The sequence below is a fragment of the Syngnathus floridae genome, chromosome 7 (assembly GCF_059516105.1).
Source record: "Syngnathus floridae isolate MCC-2025c chromosome 7, RoL_Sflo_1.0, whole genome shotgun sequence".
Lineage (NCBI taxonomy): Eukaryota > Metazoa > Chordata > Actinopteri > Syngnathiformes > Syngnathidae > Syngnathus > Syngnathus floridae.
The window spans coordinates 15,474,748-15,494,360 of NC_142419.1; the positions used below are offsets into that span (position 1 = coordinate 15,474,748).

At 44.2% G+C, this 19,613-nt stretch overlaps 1 protein-coding gene and 1 long non-coding RNA gene across 2 annotated transcripts in view; one reads left to right on the forward strand and one right to left on the reverse strand.

Moving 5' to 3' along the window:
- The window catches only part of LOC148395547 (uncharacterized), a 56,471-nt gene that overhangs the window by 26,718 nt on the left and 10,140 nt on the right, over positions 1-19,613 (forward strand). Inside the window, exons 8-11 of the long non-coding RNA XR_015859450.1 lie at positions 5,627-5,693; positions 14,926-15,073; positions 15,690-15,873; positions 15,981-16,045. This is a non-coding gene — a long non-coding RNA (uncharacterized LOC148395547). The remainder of the gene's footprint in view (positions 1-5,626; positions 5,694-14,925; positions 15,074-15,689; positions 15,874-15,980; positions 16,046-19,613) is intronic.
- Positions 808-5,026, reverse strand: pld3 (phospholipase D family member 3). The gene is made up of 12 exons (XM_088380925.1): positions 4,860-5,026; positions 4,053-4,123; positions 3,840-3,890; positions 3,609-3,763; positions 3,290-3,473; positions 3,108-3,225; positions 2,814-2,941; positions 2,544-2,741; positions 2,331-2,470; positions 1,915-2,080; positions 1,745-1,844; positions 808-1,671 (listed from the first exon to the last, which is right to left on the reverse strand). Exons 2-12 carry the CDS (start codon positions 4,077-4,079, stop codon positions 1,484-1,486), a joined length of 1,455 nt encoding a protein of 484 aa, XP_088237051.1. The 5' UTR covers positions 4,080-4,123; positions 4,860-5,026; the 3' UTR covers positions 808-1,483.

Here is a 19,613-nt window from a genome sequence, read left to right on the forward strand (position 1 = left end):
ACACCGGCGACGCACTCAATTTGGTTCACACCGGGGATGGAAAAGATGGTAGGGGGGTCCAATCCAATACCCAACTTTGCACCCTCAACCACTCTGTGTGTGTGTGTGTCTGTGTGTGTGTGCATAGACCACACAGAATAGACCTGCATTAGCAGTTGAGGAACGTCAGCACTTTGCTCAGTGTCCCTGCAAAGCTCTCATTGTTGTTACCGTTAGAGGCTTTAGCACTGGCTGTTGTTGGTGGGCTTAGTTGGGGGGTCTGCATGCTGGATGGCAGACTGACCCCAAGCGCAGAGTACAAAGCTCAGCGTGTTGATTACTGCGGCATCAGGACACCTTTTTAATCAACACATTATTCTCCATTGTTGGCTCGACAAGACCAGCGGATGAATTATGTCTGCTCTGGTTTGGACAAGAAGTAGTGAGGCAGAAAGTTTGCACAGAATTGTGGAACACGTTATTCTAGAATTGTGGCCCCCTGGCGGGTCTGCAAGTTATAGTTTGAGGGTGGACTGAAGTAAAATTGCGTGCCTTTGGTGTAGTACCAAATTGTGCCACAACATGCCAGGCAGCACTGAGCTCAACTGCAAGAGGTGCAGCATAATTAAGAGCTAATTAGCGTTAGCCTCACAGTGTGAGAACTTTGCTTGTTTTGCCTTGAGGTGTTGTCGTGTCACACCTCTTCACTAGTCGGTTGAAGAACAACATGGAGACGGAAATAGACCCTCCACTGCATTCCGACCACTTTGGAGGGAGGAGGGGAGGACATGGACAGAACCTGGAGTAAGTAAAACCAGGGAGACTACGTGGACAAGAACATTCAACAATTTAATGCAAGACCAGAGTACGATTTATGATTAGCGTGTTTGTGGCATGTTACCTTGCTCAGGTTTTCTAATGGTGTAAAATATTTAGGAATCACAGCCCTTTCTGTCTGTTAAGGAAATTTTAGAAATTTTTCCTGATCTTTTTTCTGCTTGAACCAGGACAACTTGGAATTTTCAGGCTTTGGGTGTACAGCCAGTGCTACCTTAAAAAAAAAAAAAAACAAGGTCCCCTTGAGTTGATCATACAGCACAAGGAGCGCCCCCTAGTGTCAATGCAAGTCATTAAATCCTGCATCCAAACTTGACTAAAAAAAACAAAATATTTGGAGTTTATCAATTGTGATTACAAATTTCTTTAGAGTAGTTTACTTCTGGTCTTTCTGTTATGCTTCATTTAACAGTTGCCACACCCATGGTCATGCCGACAAAATTAATGACAAATGAATTTAATTTTGAAACGTGTGATCTCATGTATTTACACACAGCAGACTCTAAAAAAAATATGTCCAGTTTCTCCCTGAGATGAGCTTTGATGGAAGATGTCTTAATGGCGATGTACCAAGTCCTTGTCGAAAGCAGCTTTTCTAGTTGTGAAAATGTTCCTTAACCTTGGCAGCATGAGCTCCTCAACGAAATATTCGTTGATAACGTGCGGACTAACAGAGGTTTTTCATATCGGTGTTCTGCGTGAGGGGGACACTGTAATCCGAGTTCCAGTCTCTCTCGAAAACATCCCTTAGTTGCGATTGAACGCTTGGCTCAAGGGACGAGGACGCCGTCTGGTTGACCACGATTGCGGAGCCTGCAGTGTTGACAAAATAGTCGCCGCACCAGTTCGACGTACCTTAAGAAATACAAGCAACCTGACATCAGTCCCTTATTAAGTCAGCTGGCTAACGTTAGCAATCACGTCCTACCGATATAAGCCACTTGGTCTGTCACCATGTACTTGTTGTGATTGACCCTGGCGTACGGGATCCGCTTCTGCTCGGCGCTGGTTGGAACCACGAAGAGTCGCTGTTGACAATCGAGACATGGTGACTGTCCTGAGCGTCTGGATTACTCGCCACAAAACACGGCTACTCACCACCTGGATGTCCAGCTTGCTCTTTGAGTTGTAGACTGAAGCCAGCGACTTGAGGAAAGTCAACATGGCGGGCGGCGAGTTGGACCAGCAGCTGATCAGGAGGCGCACTCGCACCTGCTTCTCATAGGTCACCCGTCGCAGCTCGGTGTCAATATCAGCCCAGTACCTGCCACGTTCAACCGGAACATGTCAATCAAGTCATTCGCTAAAAGAAAAATGCTAATCGCAACAATCTAGTTACACCAGCTGTTAGCCTAGCTTCTTCAACTCCAATCAACCAGGTTCTTAGCTTAGGTTGAGCAGCTAGCCATTAGCATCGGATCCACCATTGCTAATAACAATCCAGACGATCTCGGCCGGATGATCCCGTTAAGATTTTTAACGCTTGTTGCATGTGTGGGTGTCGCCTGCGTTACCTTTTGTGATTTGAGAACTCCATGGTGGGCATGTAGTTCATGACTGCGATATAGACAAAACTCTGGGCATCCTCCATCACGTTCAAGATGGACTCCAGGTCAAACGTCCTGCCAGTGGCACACAAGGACAGAGGAGAACTCTGTTGAAGGAGAAGAAGTTGTTAACACGACAACAACCACTGAGACAAAGTTTAGTTTGATGTTGTTCCCCACCGTCAAGTAGACGTTGGACGGGGTGTTGTTGAGTCTCAGTTTGAGTGGAGTTTCTTTGTTGTAGAGGGTAGAGAAGCTGGAGGGCCAGGGTGATGGGATGGACTGGCTGGTCCCCAGGAACCAGTAGGCCTCGAAGATCTTACCCAGGTCTGCGGCCAGGCAGCTGCAGTTGTACACCACCACGCCCAACTCCTTCACCTGACAATCACATTCAAACGCAACTTTGAGTCTGTTTGCAAACAACGAGAGATGTTCTTCATATTTGTCTACCTGCGTGAGGGATCTCCAGTCCATGTTAGCGCTTCCTATGAACATGTGTTTCTTATCCACCACCCAAAATTTGGTGTGCAGGACCCCCGTGGTCAGCTCCCTCATTTTCACCATCCTGATGTCAGCCCCTAATACACACAAATTAGTTTTTCAACTTTCAAATGGGTTACCTGAACAATTTAACTAAATCATCGGCGGCTCTTTTGGTTATTCAACTATTGACAAATGTAATGTAGAATTTTACATAATTTTTAATGTCTGCACAGGAGTACTTAAGTATATTTTGATAGTAACCTGAATCATTGAGCCTTCTGAGATCTTCGGTCATCTGACCGTCTTGCGGGGCGCTGACGGCGATGCGGACCGTCAAGGAACCCGACAGCTCGGCCAATTTCTTCAGAACGTTCTCACCCTGCGCTTACAAAACACAAGATGTTAAAGAAGGGACGGGCGGACAAGAAAAGAAGTTTTCGGACCTGATCTGCGCTGGGTTCGTGGGTGCCCGTGTCTTGGTTGGTGAGGGTCCAGTAGAAGGAGGCGATGTCTATGCTACTGCGGGCCTGGAGCATCAGCTGTAGCCATGCTTGGTAGATGGAACCGTGAGACGGGTCGCTGGAGTTAAAGAGCAAGCCCTCGGGGATGCTCTCCACCAGGGAAATCCTGAAAGGACGGATCAAGTTAGATTAGTTTGGACAATTCAGATGTCCCAGTTTTCTTGAACGCAGCATTTTTTTTTAATTTCACAGCACTTTCATCCTTTTTTAGTCACTGTTCCTTTAGATGTTGTTTCCTTACTTGCAAGGGTCCGAGCAGGACTTCAGGTCAAGTCGCATATCACCAGCGATTTTAGATGTTTCAGTGGAGGCATCAGGTGCTAGCAGGTTGTAGAGCGCCGTGGCGGAAAGGAGCAAAGTGGCGATGGAGGCTACTGCCACCAAACAGCAGGAGTACTGCCAGTAGAGAGGACAAAACACGATTGTGTGAGGCGACCTTTAAACCTGAATCAGGTGTCGGATCGTGTCGTACCGTTTGAGCTTTGCTGTTCGAGTCCGACCGCCTCTGGAGCACGTCCGACAACTGGGGAACCAAAACGAATACTAGTAAAGGAACTGAGGTTAATCATTTCCTACTGATACAAAGACATCTTCTCATTTTTTTTCAGTGATTATTAGATCATTGTTAGAGATGTCACGCCAATGTTGTGCATCTCACACAAATAAGTAGTAATGAACTTGGTACCTTCTCATAGGGCACGTCAATCTTCATGTTCACACAGCAAGTTTCTCTGCCTTTATCCTCAGAGGACTTCACTAAATAAAAGCATGTGACGTTTCAACACAAAGAATCACATGATCACACACTCGCACAGAGAAGCTTCTAGGATTCCATTTACTTCACACTGCTCCTGAATTCAACATCACTTGATGACTTATAGTAATTCTGAAGATGAGGAATTGAGAGAATGGTTGGTTTTGTAGTTAAAAGATTGGGAAACTGCAAGACTTCCCTTTTTCACTTCGACTTTAGCTGATTTCATCACAAATAATCTCATGCATTGCATTAAATGTGAAAATATTTGCATATTAGTGCATATTTCCATTGTGACTAACCACAGCAATGCGGATGTACCAATATTTGATCACCTATAACTTATAAATATAATATAAGCACGAATTATATTTGATCACCTATAACTTATAAATATAAGCACTAATTAAGTAAATTAGAATTTACTGTAAGTTTTTAAAACTTTTTTAAACGTTTTTAAAAGAGTTTACTTTTTTAAAAAGCTTTACATTTTCTTCATTTTTAAAATGTTTACACAATTACATTATACATAACATTATTTGACTCTTTTTACTCTCCAAAGTAGCAAACCAACGCTGTTAAGTATTTTTTTTATAAAAAGAACACGACGTTAATAATAAATAGATCCATTATTTACTTCAATTCACAACTTCCATTCAGACTCGCTTGTTTTGCTGAGCCTGCACAAACACGTCGCTTTCAAAAGAAAAACAAGCTTTCAAAAAAGAATTGACGCACCTCTTTTCAATCTTGTCTTTTCACTGAAGTCCCAGTCAATAACGTCGGTATTTCAATAAGACAAAAATGGTCATTTAAAATCACCTTTCCTCACGATTTCTTTCAACAAAAACAAAGAAAATGATCACAACAGGCAAAACTCCGTTCAGTAGTAAAGCGCCTGTGACAGTCATGTGACCTGAGTAAGCCAATGAAGCGGGGAGGAGAGTCATGTGACGCGCAAGGGCGAGTTAGCGGTTTTTGCATGCAGTTCCAAATGCTACCGCTAGATATCGCTGTCATCCCGCTTATATCAAACCTTTAAGACGAAAAGTACCTGCCAGGTGATGTGAATTTGAATCTGCCCCGCAGGCGACATAACTTTCTATTATTTGAAATTAAACAAATGTCGATTGACAAATATGTTAATAAGAGTGGTGAGGGAATTGTAACGGATAACCGAGAAGGTAAAGTAGTCAATAACTCTCGATCATCAATATTTATTTAATCACGCTCGGTCAAATAATATTAGTACAAGTCATAAAAAAAATGTTAAAACAATTCACACGCAGACAAAACGAATAAATCTTACCGAATATTGTGTTTGATTTGAGAGTTAGCTATACCTGCACTGACTGAATGCAAAAACGTGTGTGTATTTGAATTAATACAGTATTTCTATTTTAACATTTAAAAGAGCCAGAAAATAAAAATATTCAAAATGATGTAGAAAATGCACTAGAAAAACCCGGATGAGAATTAACTCGTGTTTCTGTGCTTATTGGCAGGAACAGGGACGACGCCATTGAAGTACCGTTTAGAAACATCAATAAAGCAACTTCTTGAAAAGCTTTGGTGAGTACACAAAAATTCATATGTCAAAGGCCTTCCGCTGCAAACCTTAAACTGACAAAGCCTGACTGTGCTCCCATTTGACCAAATGATACCTGAAATGTTAATACAATAGAGAAAGTATGTCGTGTGTTTTCAACAGCACTCAGGGTTAAGAGTGTGGAATGTGTGTCTATGATTGCCGATTTGTTTTGTCGGGGGGCTGAAACTTAACGTTTTGATAAGAAAGAAAAGAAATTCCAAGATTATCACTTCAAAAAGGGAAAAGAACCACCCCATTTAATTGAGAGTTAAAACAAGTACTGTCAGACAGTTTGCTTGACAAACTTGTGTGCTATTATCTATTGTTAGAAGCAATGTGTGTCATTTCTGTTTCCCAGACTCATTTAACGTTTATGGTCGCTACGATGCCCGGTTATGGCACAGTCATAAACGCTGACTTCCACAGTCAAGCTGCTAGTCTTGATATTGTATTTCCGCCATTTAGTACACTCGATACACAATCGTGTTTATGTTATCTGCTGGAGAAGTTCGAACTAATTTGCTAATACAGTGAAATGTTTGGTTTTTCTTTCAAGGTATGATTTTTGTAGTTAAGCTAATCCGTCGACTTAATGGTAAATTCCATGCAAGGTTGTCAGTGGTATAAAATGACTCATTAGTGACGTCATTGCTGAGTTGTTTATGTAAGTATATGACTAACTTTTGACGTCGAGGTAGGTGTGTGCATCACGGAGCACAGTGAGGGCCACAAAGCAGGAACATGAGGAAAAGTGGGTCTTTTTGGTCCTCCGAGGCCTTCTATCATTTATACATTTTATATTTGTTTCATTAAAAATGTTGTGTTTGTAGGTTTGGTTAATTGACAGTAAAATGGTAAAAAAAAGTGCTTGTGCTTTGCAAGTGATAAACTGCACACAATCGTGCTTGCAAAGAGGTTATCTGTCAACCTTCACCTGATGCGAAACTGCCAGTCCATTTCTCCCTTCCAACCCCCCTTGACCCCCCCTTCACCATTTTACCCCATTCCGTGTTCCCACCTCCCTGGTCTCAGAGTCCAGCTCGCACAGAGAGTGGGCGGCAGGGGTCAGAAAGAACTGGACGAGAGTCAAAATCGATTCCTGATCACGTGGAGCGCGCTGTCAAAAATCGCGAAAAGAAGTGAGGCGAAACCTGAGGCTTCGGGGATACGCTTGGAACGCCACCAACAGGAAGTGGACGATCTTGGCGTAGAACTGGAGGGGACCCAAGTTTAGATGAGAGGATCATAGAACAAAGACAAGCTTGGGAAAAATCTGAGCTGACTTGATGTTTGAAGGACCATATTTGGGTGGGGTGGAAAGAGGCGGATGGATTTCGAGAACGGGGCAGTTCTTTGGACTTGCGGACCAATGACGGGAAAGCGGAGCTCGCCCTGAATGATTACAAAATAGAAGAATAAACACACGAGAAAGAGCAAAGATACTCCTCTGTGCTGCGTTTCTTGTGTAATCTTTTTAAAATATTTCAAATCAATTGCGGCGTGATAGAGCCAGTCAAGAGGTTCTAAATTTGAGGAAAGGTTGTGATAGTTTATAAAAAAAAAAAATACGCCTAAAATTGAAAAGGAATCACCTTTGTACATGCTTTCAAGGAAATCAATTTTTTGCGTAATCCTGCCCAGAAACTACTGATTAATAAAAAAAAAAAAAGAAGCTTTTTTTGGCCTTTATTACATAAACCAACACAGTGGCAATCTTCTCAAATAGAATTTTAGAAAATTAAAAAAAAAAGTCAAAACAGGTGAGGGCGGACAGAGGAAGGCCCGGTTCCTAAACTCTTCGGGAGTTTTAACCCTTAAAGCTTTGACACGGCCGAGGATTTCCTCTGCATTGTTGGGCTAAGACGCAAGAATCACAAACACGGCGGGAGTTGAGCTCTTAAAGGAGGAGTCCGTTGGCCGCTTTGGCAAACAGGATTTGGAGCCTTTAGAAGGTTTCGGATGACAAAGATGATTTTTTTTTTTTACACCTTTTAGTGACTTCATCATGTTCATTCCCACGTTTGGCCATTCAGAATGAGGAAGAGAAGCCCTAGCCAGGTTACAAGGAAGCGAGTTGTCATGGCAACCCCTTTTAGGTCACTATCAGTGGTCTTATCGGTCTCTCAATGTCATCAGTCACCGTCACATTCCGCCATTTTATTCTTTTGTAATCATGCGTGGGCTGTGATTGGCTAGCTTTCTGTGTCTGTAGCACTTCCGCTTTAAAACTTTATATAGTAGAATTGCAAGGAATCATTTTATTATTCATTTAATATTCTCAGCGTGACCATTAATCTTCCAGCCACTTTCCTAAAGTCACATTTGAGACGTTTTTCTATCCTTTTCCGTATCTTTCCGTCGCCTGGCTCGCCGCTAATGTTAGCATGGATGCGCTAATGTGAGGCGACAGTCTTTTACTGCTGCCACCCCCCTTTAAAAGTCACTCTGTCGTCCCGTCCCCTCTTATCAGCGCGGCGTCCTGGCCGAAACCCCCCACACCCGCCCCACCTGTAGCGCCCAGGCTCATTACTCATTAACCAGGACTTCCTTTATCAAGCCCAGACAACCAGCAGGTCACTGGCCGACCCGCAGCGTTAGCTTTCGGGCGCACCTCAAAACTAGAATTTAGTCCTAACCAATCTTCTGTGTGTGTTTTTTTTTTATTAGTGGCAACCAAATTTTGTGTTGTCAAACTGGACTGAATCTAAATTTGGCTTGAAACGAAAATGGCTGACTCTGTTTGGCTTCTTGAGACTTCTATGTGGGTCTACTCATGATGGACCTCCATGCTACTAAGTCAAATTAATTTTGCACCCTGACATTTTAAAAAATCAATATCGTATATTTTTTCAATGAAACTACAATTATTTTACGGATAATTGATCAAATGTAATTGAATGCCCAACCTGAGTCCACAAACAAGACATGCACATTTCCCAAACTAACATTTCCCTGATTAATGGTCTTCTCCACCGTGTGATGTCACAAGGCGGGCATCCGGGCGTTCAGCTAGTCGGGCGCGCGCCGCTGTGACCTGATGGCGCTCCAGATAACGACCCTGCACCCCCCCACACCCCTTCTACTCCATTAGTGCCCACTCAAGTCTGTTTGATGTTAATGGCCGCCGGCTTGAGCTGCCCGTCTGCAATCTTCTACACTGAGAGGGCTCTCCGCTTAGTGCCTGAACAGAAATATGAAAATAAAGGCAGGTTGAGTAATCATTAATGCGACAGGTATGCCCCGCGTCGGCCTTATCACTTGGCAGGCAGCCTAGATTAGGATTTTGAAAAGCGTAGGGAAAAAAAAAAAAAAACTATCAGCAGCCGTCTGATTAGTCGAACCTTGAGGTCGGGAGTGAGGGGACCGCTGGGGTAGGCAAACCTTTGTGCTCGAGGGCAATTAGAAGGAGGGAAAAATCTATTTTATTTATTTTGAGTGTGTGGGTGCATGATTTTTGTGTTTATGCGTTGTTGTCAAAATCCAAATAATTTCATAATGTCACACACATGCACACACACTCATATTCTCTGGATCCAACAAGGGTGGGGTTGGGGCAGGGTCATGTGTGAGGCTTCCAACTGATCCCATCAAACCTATCAACTGTGTGAGTGTGTGTGTGTGTTTGCACAGTAGTAAAAACCTGAAAGAATCCTCCTTTACCTCCCCTCCTCCCCTCAACTTCACCTCTTTCTCCTCCACAAACCCTCCTCTACCACCACCGCAACCTACCGGGACATCCAGGTGCGACTACACACACATATACACAAACACACACACACACCCCGAACTCCAAAAACCGACATCATAATGCATACTTGAAATTTGATGCACAGAATGAGATTTTGTTTTCCTTTTAGTTGCGAGTGTACAAGTAGGGAGGAGGCAGGGTCAGGGTGTGCTGGTTGTTCGGCGGTCCCCCCTGCACTGATAGATAGAGCGTGCGCTATTAGCTCAGTGCCAGGTGAGTCTGAGTAAACACACCAGACAATGGTTCCAGCCCATCTCCTCCTGTCAGTCGGCCTCTGTCAAAGCCGCCCATTGTTCTGAGACTCCACTGTGAGAGAATATAGAACCCCCCCCCCCCCCCCCCCCCCCCCCTTTCCAGGGCTCCCATGTGCACGCGCTAACACGCAACAAGCCGGTTTCGGCTATTAGAAGCCACGCGTGTGTCTTTTTATTTATTCATTAGGGGAGAGCCGCTGTTTGAGTTAAGCCGCCCGCCGCTGGCGTAATGCACGTCGCCTCCTTGCTTGGAACTGCATAACCACTACGACGAAAACACTTAACGCTCGCGGCGCTTTGCACGCACGCCTCAAAACAGCTGCCATTTACAGACACCAAATAAATGTTTTCTGTCAAAAGCTAACTCACCGTTTCAAAAATGTACATCCTATCCAAATGTAGCTTTTCGGTTATCAATATCGAGCCGAGAGAAACGATCACTTTTACGACATTGTTATCAAAAGCAATTTTGACGTCAATATTTGTATTTGCGTAGCTTCCTTCCCACCACCACCAGCACGACTTCCCGCTTTGTCATTAGAAGTGCAGGAACGGCGCATCCCTCCGGCTTGGGGAGCATCCCCGCTCCTCCTCTGTCACCATATTGTGCAAACACACCATGCAAACATGGCCGTGCTGGCCATATGTGTTTGTGACGTATACGGCCAAGTGTCGGACCAAATTAGAAGCAAAGCAAAAGAGGCCGCCATCAAAAGTGTGAAATAGTGACGGAGAAACACAGAGAGGTCTTTGTGTGTCTTATCCTCTCCTCAAAACGTGTCTCACACTTTAAACCAGTTTTAAACCCCATGACTTGTTCACCTGGCACCCCCCCTCCCACCCCCCAAAAAACATGGCCGCCCTCCACACCCCATCCCATTCATCCCAATGCAAACACTCCCGCCTGCCGCAGGAACAAAAGCTGCCGTGAATAATGGCAGCCAAATGTCACCGTTTTCTTTCGCGGCCGTCGCCGCCGCCTTTCGGCTCGCTCCGCCGGGAAGGGCCCGGCCCACTGTTAACCATTAACGCAACACCTGAAGCGGCAACAATGAACAGAAATCCAGGGCGGAGTCGAAGTAGAGCTGGAATCGAAGCCGTAAAAAAAACATCCTATTAGTTTCGCTTTGGAGTTCTTCTCTCCTTGTTGTTTTTAGGTAAATTGGTTTAACTTATTAACCTGCAATTTGGTAGGCATACACCCACGGAAAAAATCTCACCATGCCATTTTTGAAAAGACAATGGAAGTCTGCCATTTTGTTTTTGAATATCCCATTTCCAGACACGGTTTATTCAAAATTTTCAAGTGTGATGATGACTCTTTGAATCTTTTTTTGGGGAAACTCTCCCCCCGAAGCCAGTTTGACTTGGCACCGAAAAACCCTGAAGGTGTGTCTATCATAAGTAGGCCCGCAAAAAAGTCAGACCAGAAAAGATACAGGCAGTCGGCCAATTTGGTGGCAAGCATGTCAAAATGATGGCCAAAACAATTTCATTTGAATGATTCATTTTTTTAACTTTGTCTTTTTTTTTTTAATTGATATTACAACACCCTCCAGACGATGGTGACAAAACTGCAAGCTTTTTCTCTCCGCCGCCGCTTCTTCTTCTTCTTCTTCTTGCTGACTTCCCTCCACAGGAGACTGCGGCCATCAGCATCAATACCTCGCTGTGTTCCGTCCCATTTCGGGCCAACACTGCTGCCTTTGTGCCAGCGCAGTGCTCGATGAGACTAAAATGAAATGCACTTTAATTGCAGCCTTGTGGGGCTGCTGTGCGTGTGCGTGCCCGTGTGTGTGTGTGTATAAAGTGAAGAGAGGAAACAATATTTTTAGTTTGCGATTCAGCGACGACATGCCGTTGAATGACGGAGCAGGGAAATAATCGTTTTGTCATACGTCCAAATTTCCAGCTGTATCGACACGGGTGAAGTATGTGGCACGTTCCATAGATGTTAAAAAAAATCCATTAAAAAAAGCATTTTTATTATTTAACGAAAGATAGTGATGATGCAAAATATTAGCATTTATCTTGTAATATATATTGTCCAAAAAGACATTTATTGGCAGTCCATCCATCCATCCATCCATCCATCCATCCATCCATCCATCCATCCATCCATCCATCCATCCATCCATCCATCCATCCATCCATCCATCCATCCATCCATCCATCCATCCATCCATCCATCCAAAACATCGTAAATACAAGTTTTGCTTTGATATCGTTTATGCGCTTCATCAAAAAAGTCGTAAATAACATTTGCATGGTTGTTCGTTCCCGCTTGCTCATTGAGTCTAATGGCCGCTTTGAGAGAGGGAGCGAGAAAAAAAGCCACTAAACTAACCTAAAGCCTTTCAAGAAGTTTTTTTTTTTTCCTGGGCCGATGAGACGAAAAAGGGACGGGAGGGGCCAACGGGCTGAGGCTGCTGGCGAAATAAGATGTCTCGATTCATGCAACGGATGTTTTGAAGGAAACGTTCGGAGGATGGAGCTGCACTAACTGTACCCTCGGGCTCAACTGGACCCGCTCTGTTTCGCTCTTTCAGCCTCGTTAGCTTGTTAGTGTGGCATTTTGCCCCCCCCCCCCCCCACACACACACACACACTTCATCGTCATATTTAAATAAACGCATTTTCACGCTCTCGCTTCTCTGTTGATTTAAATTCTTAACGCCAAACAACGATCCAGTCCGACCGCGTTCACTGCCAGAACATCACCATGATCATCGTGATTGGCATCCCTGTCCTCTGGCTCACCTCCCATTATTTTTTTGTGAGGCTCATAAATGAATGAAAATAAGAAATGCGGTTTATTCTTGAAAAATACAAGACATTATTTTTGTCGTAATTATATTCTATCTAAAAATATGTATTTAATAAAATAACAGGATTCTGGGCTCTGAAAAAAAAAAAAAAGAAAGAAAGTTTGAAAAATTAGGACTTTTTTGTTGTTGTTGAGTTTTCCCGTGGAATTATTCCATGGAGCGTTTCCAAAATGTGAGGGCTGTTCTTCCTTTTGTGAAGTACCGTATAGGGATAAAAAGGAACAAAAATTCACATCGTTGTGGTGTCGACGATGTTTTGGTCCCTTTGGGGTCGAGTGAGGTTTGTTTTCCTCCATGCTGCCTGCGAACCGCTCTGACCTTTTTCCTTTCAGCTAACATCTTTCTGTTTATTTTGCTATTCCTGGCCCAAAGTGGGGAACAAGTGTAAGTGTGTGTATGCACTTGTAGAATTGTATAGCTGTGTGTGCGCGTGGAGCTCGGCCGTGTGATTCCTCTGTTGTTGTTTTCATTCACGCAGCCGAGGAAAATCAATGTTGTTGTTTGCGGACTTTGGCGCAATTCTCCTTTCGCAGCGAGCCATTGCACGGCCAATCACAAATTCCGTCTCGCCTGTAAAGTGTTGCTCTCTCTCAAAAAAAAAAAAGTCAAACATGTGGTGGAGATGTCGTAAAGGTGAATATTTAAGCGCTTCCTGTTCCGTGTTTGGACTCATTTCAGAGCGGAATCGAATCGTTTGAGTGATATTTATATCGTATTTACATTTGCGCCACATGCCAACCGAATCTCCCGCGCACACATTCTGACATTCATGCCCGAGAAAAATGTAAACAAAGACAACTTCAGAGTCAACATTTGACGTTTTGTATTCTTTACGTTGCTCGACTGCTCCAATTTTCTATATTTAGGGGAGTTGCGACGAAAGTTCTAACGTCAAGCGCCCTTAATAGCTATCGTGCTAAATTAGCATATTTATCTCCTATTTCGTGTTCACTTTATTGACATATTTACTGGCACAATTACAATGACTAATGTCGGACATTTATCATTATTAACAATAGTAACTTGTAATCTCAAAGTGTTGATGATTAATCTTCCAAAGGAGGAAAAGTCCATCCCGTTCCCTGGCAGTAACTTTCCTGCGGCTTCCACGCAATGTTCCGTGCAGCAACCAGTTGAACCAGTCGTATTTGCTCACAACCAGCGGCTCTGTTCCCGCCTTCACTTTGTCTTGTTTTCTTTCCAAGTGTACAACGGGAACTACCCGTGTTTGCTTTTAGGATGATGGGACGACTCCGCTTTTTTGACATTTCAACCTTCTTTACCGCCACGGGCGCAGGCTTCTTTCTCGGAAATGGTTCTTCGGCAGCATTTTTCGTGCCGTGTTCAATCCTGTTGTCGATTTTTGGCAAATTTTTAACCCCATAGCCAAAAATTTTTTTTCCTGAACCGTCAAACCAATTTTGACCGCTTGTCTGTCAGAGGCCGCCTTACAAAACGTCTTAGAAAGCTGAACAGAATTCTTTTCTTCATCTGTGAGATGTTGGCGGACGTGGCGCGGCGGCAGCGTGACAGCGATACGCTTGGCCGCGCGGCGTACGCTCAATGAGCCCATAGATACGTCAACCTAGATACCTCAGCATCGATACTCATGAAAGACACATTGAGTGTGTTGGCAAGCACTGCCATCCATATCCAGCAAGTGCCTGATAGAGTGAGTTGGCCGTTTTGTGATGTCTTAGTAACGTGTGTGACAAATTTAAATCGTATCAAAACGGCAAAATTCGCCCACTCGGGTTCTCATTGGCTCAAATTTGACTTTATCTCGTGACTGTAGTTTTAACTCTTAGAAAATCTGAAGTCTTCCAGCCACTAACGCACACGCAGGTTTGATGGTGTCAGTGAGTGAGTCATGCGTGAGTACACAATTGTTGAAGGTGAAAAGCCAGGCAGGTTCCTGGAAGGGATCAAGAACGGCTGACGTGACAACAGGATGCGAGCCTCAAGTCATCAAAATGGCTTCCAATCGCTTACATCATCAAAATCATGTCCTCCTCTCACGCTATTTCACTTCCATTAACAATATTTGCATCTATTATTAAAAACACGGATTGTAAAGTTAGCAGCATTTGTCTAAAAAGTCGTGTGAATGCTTTTCAAATAAAAGCGCTAACAGGAAGTGGAGCTGCCTAAATGTCGCTGACTTTAACAGCCTTTGATAAATCTGCCTCGTCGTGTTATGTACTCTATCCGTGTCCCAATACTTATGGCCATAACACTACTTTTTTTCCAGTAATTTATTCCTGGACATTTTCCGTGTCCCAGGTGGCTTGGATCTCCTACTCCCCCCCTCCCTTTCTGAATTTCCACCTCTTTCTCTATCCACGTTGATCCCATCTTTATTTGGATCTTTTTCTTACCGCAGTTCTTTGAATAACGCCACTCAGCGTCCTTACGGGAAGAGCGTGGCGAAGCTCGCAGCGGCGACGGCAGCATCTTCGGCCGGCCAGAAAAGTCTCCCACCCTCTCTCGCTACTACTGCAGAACGTTCTAATTTTAAACGGCGCTAAAAGGTAGCTTTGTGGAGCTCAAGGTGGGGGGAGATTATGGGGGGGAAGTTGCGGATGAAGGAATGTTTTGAAGCTACAGCAGCCGGCAGAACATGACATACAAGAGCAATATTCATATGTACATTTTCGAAGAGGTTGACTGAAGAACTTGAACAGGGGGATGACCTCCACCAAGGCTTTCAAACTTTACACACCAACTGTGACTTCAAGTAAGACGTCCTTTGTCATTTTTGATTGAAATCATTTTTGAAAATTCAAAAATACAACCTCTAAATTCTCAGTAAATATCGTCACTTGCAAAACTATGCCAATATGGTATTTTAGAGTGCTAACCAATACCCAAATTGATATTAGCCGGAATGATCCATTTATTTTTCCGCTCAGTGGCCTAGTGGTAGAGTGTCCGCCCTGAGACTGGAAAGGTGTGGGTTCAAACCCCGACCAAAGACTATAAAAATGGGACCCATTGCCTCCCTGCTTGGCACTCAGTTGGAACCAGGGGGGGTTAGATCACGATTCTCGGCACGATAATTTGGAGCAGCGTAATTTAGCAAAGACTAAATCAAATTATTTGCAAACAGTTGATGAATATTATGCTGACTAACATTTGCATGTTTAGGGGAGTTGAGATGGGCGAGTAGAGAACGAGAGAGAGTGACATTCCCCGGGCCCATGGCGGCAGCTTTCTCTCCAGCCCCCATGAAAGGTGGGATTGTCCCGAGGCTTCCCCGAGCCAGGAAAGTTCCCCCCGTCGGGCTGCGGGCCGGGCCGGCCAACCGCCGGCCCCTCTATCTGCCAGGAAGGTCCAACGCCGCCGCTTATGTCAGATACCACGCCGTGTGTTATAAATACTCGCACACACACACACACACACACGCTAAATGAGCTCGCAATGTGTTTATTTTGACAGGAGGCAGTGAGTGTGAAAGGGGGTTTCTTTCTTGGGAACAGCCAGAGATGGAATATTTAGCTCAGGTAGGATCTTTCTCTCTCTCTCTCTTTCTCTGTTTGACTGGGAGGGAGGAAAAGACCAAGGTGATGGTCGCTTCTGGTTTGGGTTTATCTGCTGGGTGTGGTGAACTATAAGGCAGGCAGGCAGGCGATGGAGACGATTCAAGGCCCGCCTGCATGTGGCCTGGGGGGTTAACTGTTGATGTTCCCTCCTCGTTAACACCGCACACATTGGAAGCTTTTTTTTTTTTTTTTTTTTATGTTCTATAACAGTAGCAAAGCTGTAGGGATTGGCCTTGTCCTGCTGGGCCAGATAGTCTTTCTAATTTAGAGTCCCATTTTTTATTTTAAATGATTCTCATTCACAAAAATTCCATTCAAAAATAAATAAATAAAAAAGAAATATAATCTGTAATAATATTTTTTTTTCCTCAAATAGTTGCCTCTATTTTCACTCTAGTGACTAGTGAACAATCTCTCCGATGAAACACTGGACTTGAAACACTACGATTTTTCCATTACTCATTTATAAAATCGAATCACCTTATCTACGGTGGCTTCAGAGGGCCAAACTGCACGTTTCTGCCTAGAAATAAGAAGAGCTTGTGTACCTGGCTAAAAACACACACGCATGTACTGAAGACACAGCAGCATTCATTCATTCATCCCCTCCTCCCCCATCCTCCCTCTCATTTTTTTTCATCCTTTTAATCGAGTCGCCCATCACTGTCGCCCGACAAGCTAAATGTAGCCTAGCATAGCTATCCTGATTCGACTGATTCGTGCTACGTAGCTAATCAACTATAAAATTTCAACCTGTTAACATGCATAACTCCAATATTGGTGTCATCATTGTAAAACTACTGAGCAAATTGGATGCCAGAATAAGCATGCTAACGCTAGGTTAGCATGGTGCTGCGCCTTAGCTCATGGAGGCTGCCATGCTGTAATCCGCAGTCTCCACTTTGCTTTGCTTTGCAACTAACTGAGCTGATAAAAATAAAAACACGCGCTAATGTTAGCTTATCAATAATAAACACAGTCTTCATTTGTAGCTTGCTTAATTTTGATTTGAGCCAGACACGAGAGTGGCGTCACATCCTCCTCAGGTGACACGTGTGTCCTCTTCACAGTTTTTTTTTTTTTTTTCGTCTCTGGTGTGTGAGTGTTAATTTCAAAGCATCCATCTTAATGGCCTGGGCGGAGGCTCGCTAATCTGACACAGCTGGGTGCCACACTCGGTGCATCTGTATGTGTGTGGGAAGCCGGGGGGGCGGCCAACGGGGGCTTGTTAATTGGGGCAGGCCGGGGGTCCTCCGATTGGAGGCGACGTACAAACAACATCAAGTCACAGAGGGGTGAAAGTAAGAATGGAATTCCTGTGAGGATGGGAGAGTCCGTCTGGAGACCTGCAGCTGTCACGAATTGGGCCCCCCCTCCACACTTTTAGAAACAAAAGTAAAAAAAGAACTAGCTTAGCTAAGTTTTCATTTTAAAAAGTTGTGCAGAATGGATATCAGTAGAAAGTATAAAGCCGGCAGGTGAGAGGGTTTTCCCATTATTGTGCATGGCATGCATTCATTCCACCCTTTTCTTTTGTGTGTGTCTGTGTGTGTGCATGTGTGTTTTGTGTGTCCAGCTGTACACACACGCACTCTGTTAATGACCGTCTCGGCTCCTCAGTTTCTTCTGGTGCTGCGCTAGCCGCTCACCACTGCTTGATCTGCAAGTGGCACCATTTTGATGATGTCATCACGGTTGGATTTTTCTTGTGCTGCGATCAAAATCGCACACACCCTCACACACACACACACACACGCTTCCCAGATGGAAACCGGTAATGGGTGGGGTCCCTCCAACATGTGCACCTGTGATGGGTGATAAGATAACTTCTGGGCTTGGTGTGTGTGTGTGTGTGTGTGTGTGTGTGTGTGTGTGTGTGTGTGTGTGTGTGTGTGTGTGTGTGTGTGTGTGTGTGTGTGTATACACTTCCACCGACTGCATAAAATACACCCTCTGGCCATTTCATTAGGTACATTTCTGGCAACTCGACGATTAAAAGCTCATACAAGCACGATAACGAACATATCGGACAATGTCGATTAAAAGTACATTACAGTTAGGTGAGGGGGGGGTGTACCTAATGGAGTGGCCAGTGAAAGTTCGGCGAGTCAATGAGCCGCTGTCATATTACACAATCAGAGTTTGTCTGTGCTACTCTCAAACAACACCAATTTTCTGATTTGCTGCAAATATTTGCAGCGAACTAATCTGTGTTGTCGGCTTATTTGCAAAGTCACACTTGTGATGCTGCGTTACACACACACACACACACACACACACACACACACACACACACACACACATTCCATATAAGCGTTTCATCTGTTATTTTATTTATTTAAATCAGCTTCGACAATTATTTGTATAAACAGCATAGACATAAAAAAAAAAGCTGGAAAAAAAGGCGGATGTTGCAGTCAGACAAATATTTTATGATATGATTATGGGCTTGCCGGGGAAGCAACTTAACTCGGTCCGAGCAGAAGTTGGGCCTGGAGAAGTGGAAACACCAGAACAGCACCACGGAATTTAATTTAAAATAATTTCTAGTTTATGCACAAACTGTAACGGAGTGATTTGGTTACTGGTGGCAGTTGCTAACAATCATGTTTGTTACCTTCACCAGTTTTTCGTTTTTGTCGTTGTCGCTTGAGCTGCTCTCGTCGCTCAGCCTCATCGTATCGCCCCTCCCTCCTCGGGTCCTGAGGATATTTGCCTTGACATCTCCTGTCTGACGCATGAACAAACATCCCCAAGACACCGGCAGAACACGGCCCAACTCTTCAGCTTGTTCAAAATTTTCTTTTCGGCACGTTTTGAGACTTTTGGAATCGTTAAGCCATGATTGAATTGAATGTCATTTATCCGTTTAGAAACATCTCCCATGTTGTACCAGCGAGCATTCCGTGTGCAGGTGTGCCGTCATAACAGAGAACAGAAAGTTGATAAGAAGAAAAAACGTTTAATGATTCTGGGAGGGAGGGAGGGAGGGAGGGAGGGAGGGAAAGTGGGTCAGTGGCAACGGGAAGTCGCAAGAATAAAAAAAAAAAAAAGCACGAGGCAACTTGTGGCTACGTTAAAATGTTCAAAAGAAGAAAAATGGTGGGGGGCAACTAGCAACCTTTTGGTCACCTGCTGTCAATCCATATATACTGTACACACACACACACACACACAAACACACACACGCCTTCAGTGTTTAACGCAATCACTCTAGTCTGCGTGTCCCTTCAGAACATTCTTTTTTATCAGGCCTCTCTTTGCCCGACAGCACAAAGTCCAAATGTTTATCTGAACGTCTGACTGACACACTAACTCCCTGTGTGTGTGTGTCTGTGTGTGTGTGTGCGTGCGTTTACAGCACCTGCATGTTCACCAATCTGCAAAATGAATGCATTGCGACATATATCCCTGAGACTCGGCATTCATCATTCACGATTCAAAGGCAACTTAGTCACTAAATAATGATTAACTTTGGCCACGCTTGTATTTTCATCAAAGTGAGCTGGAATTTACGAGCGCACGCTAA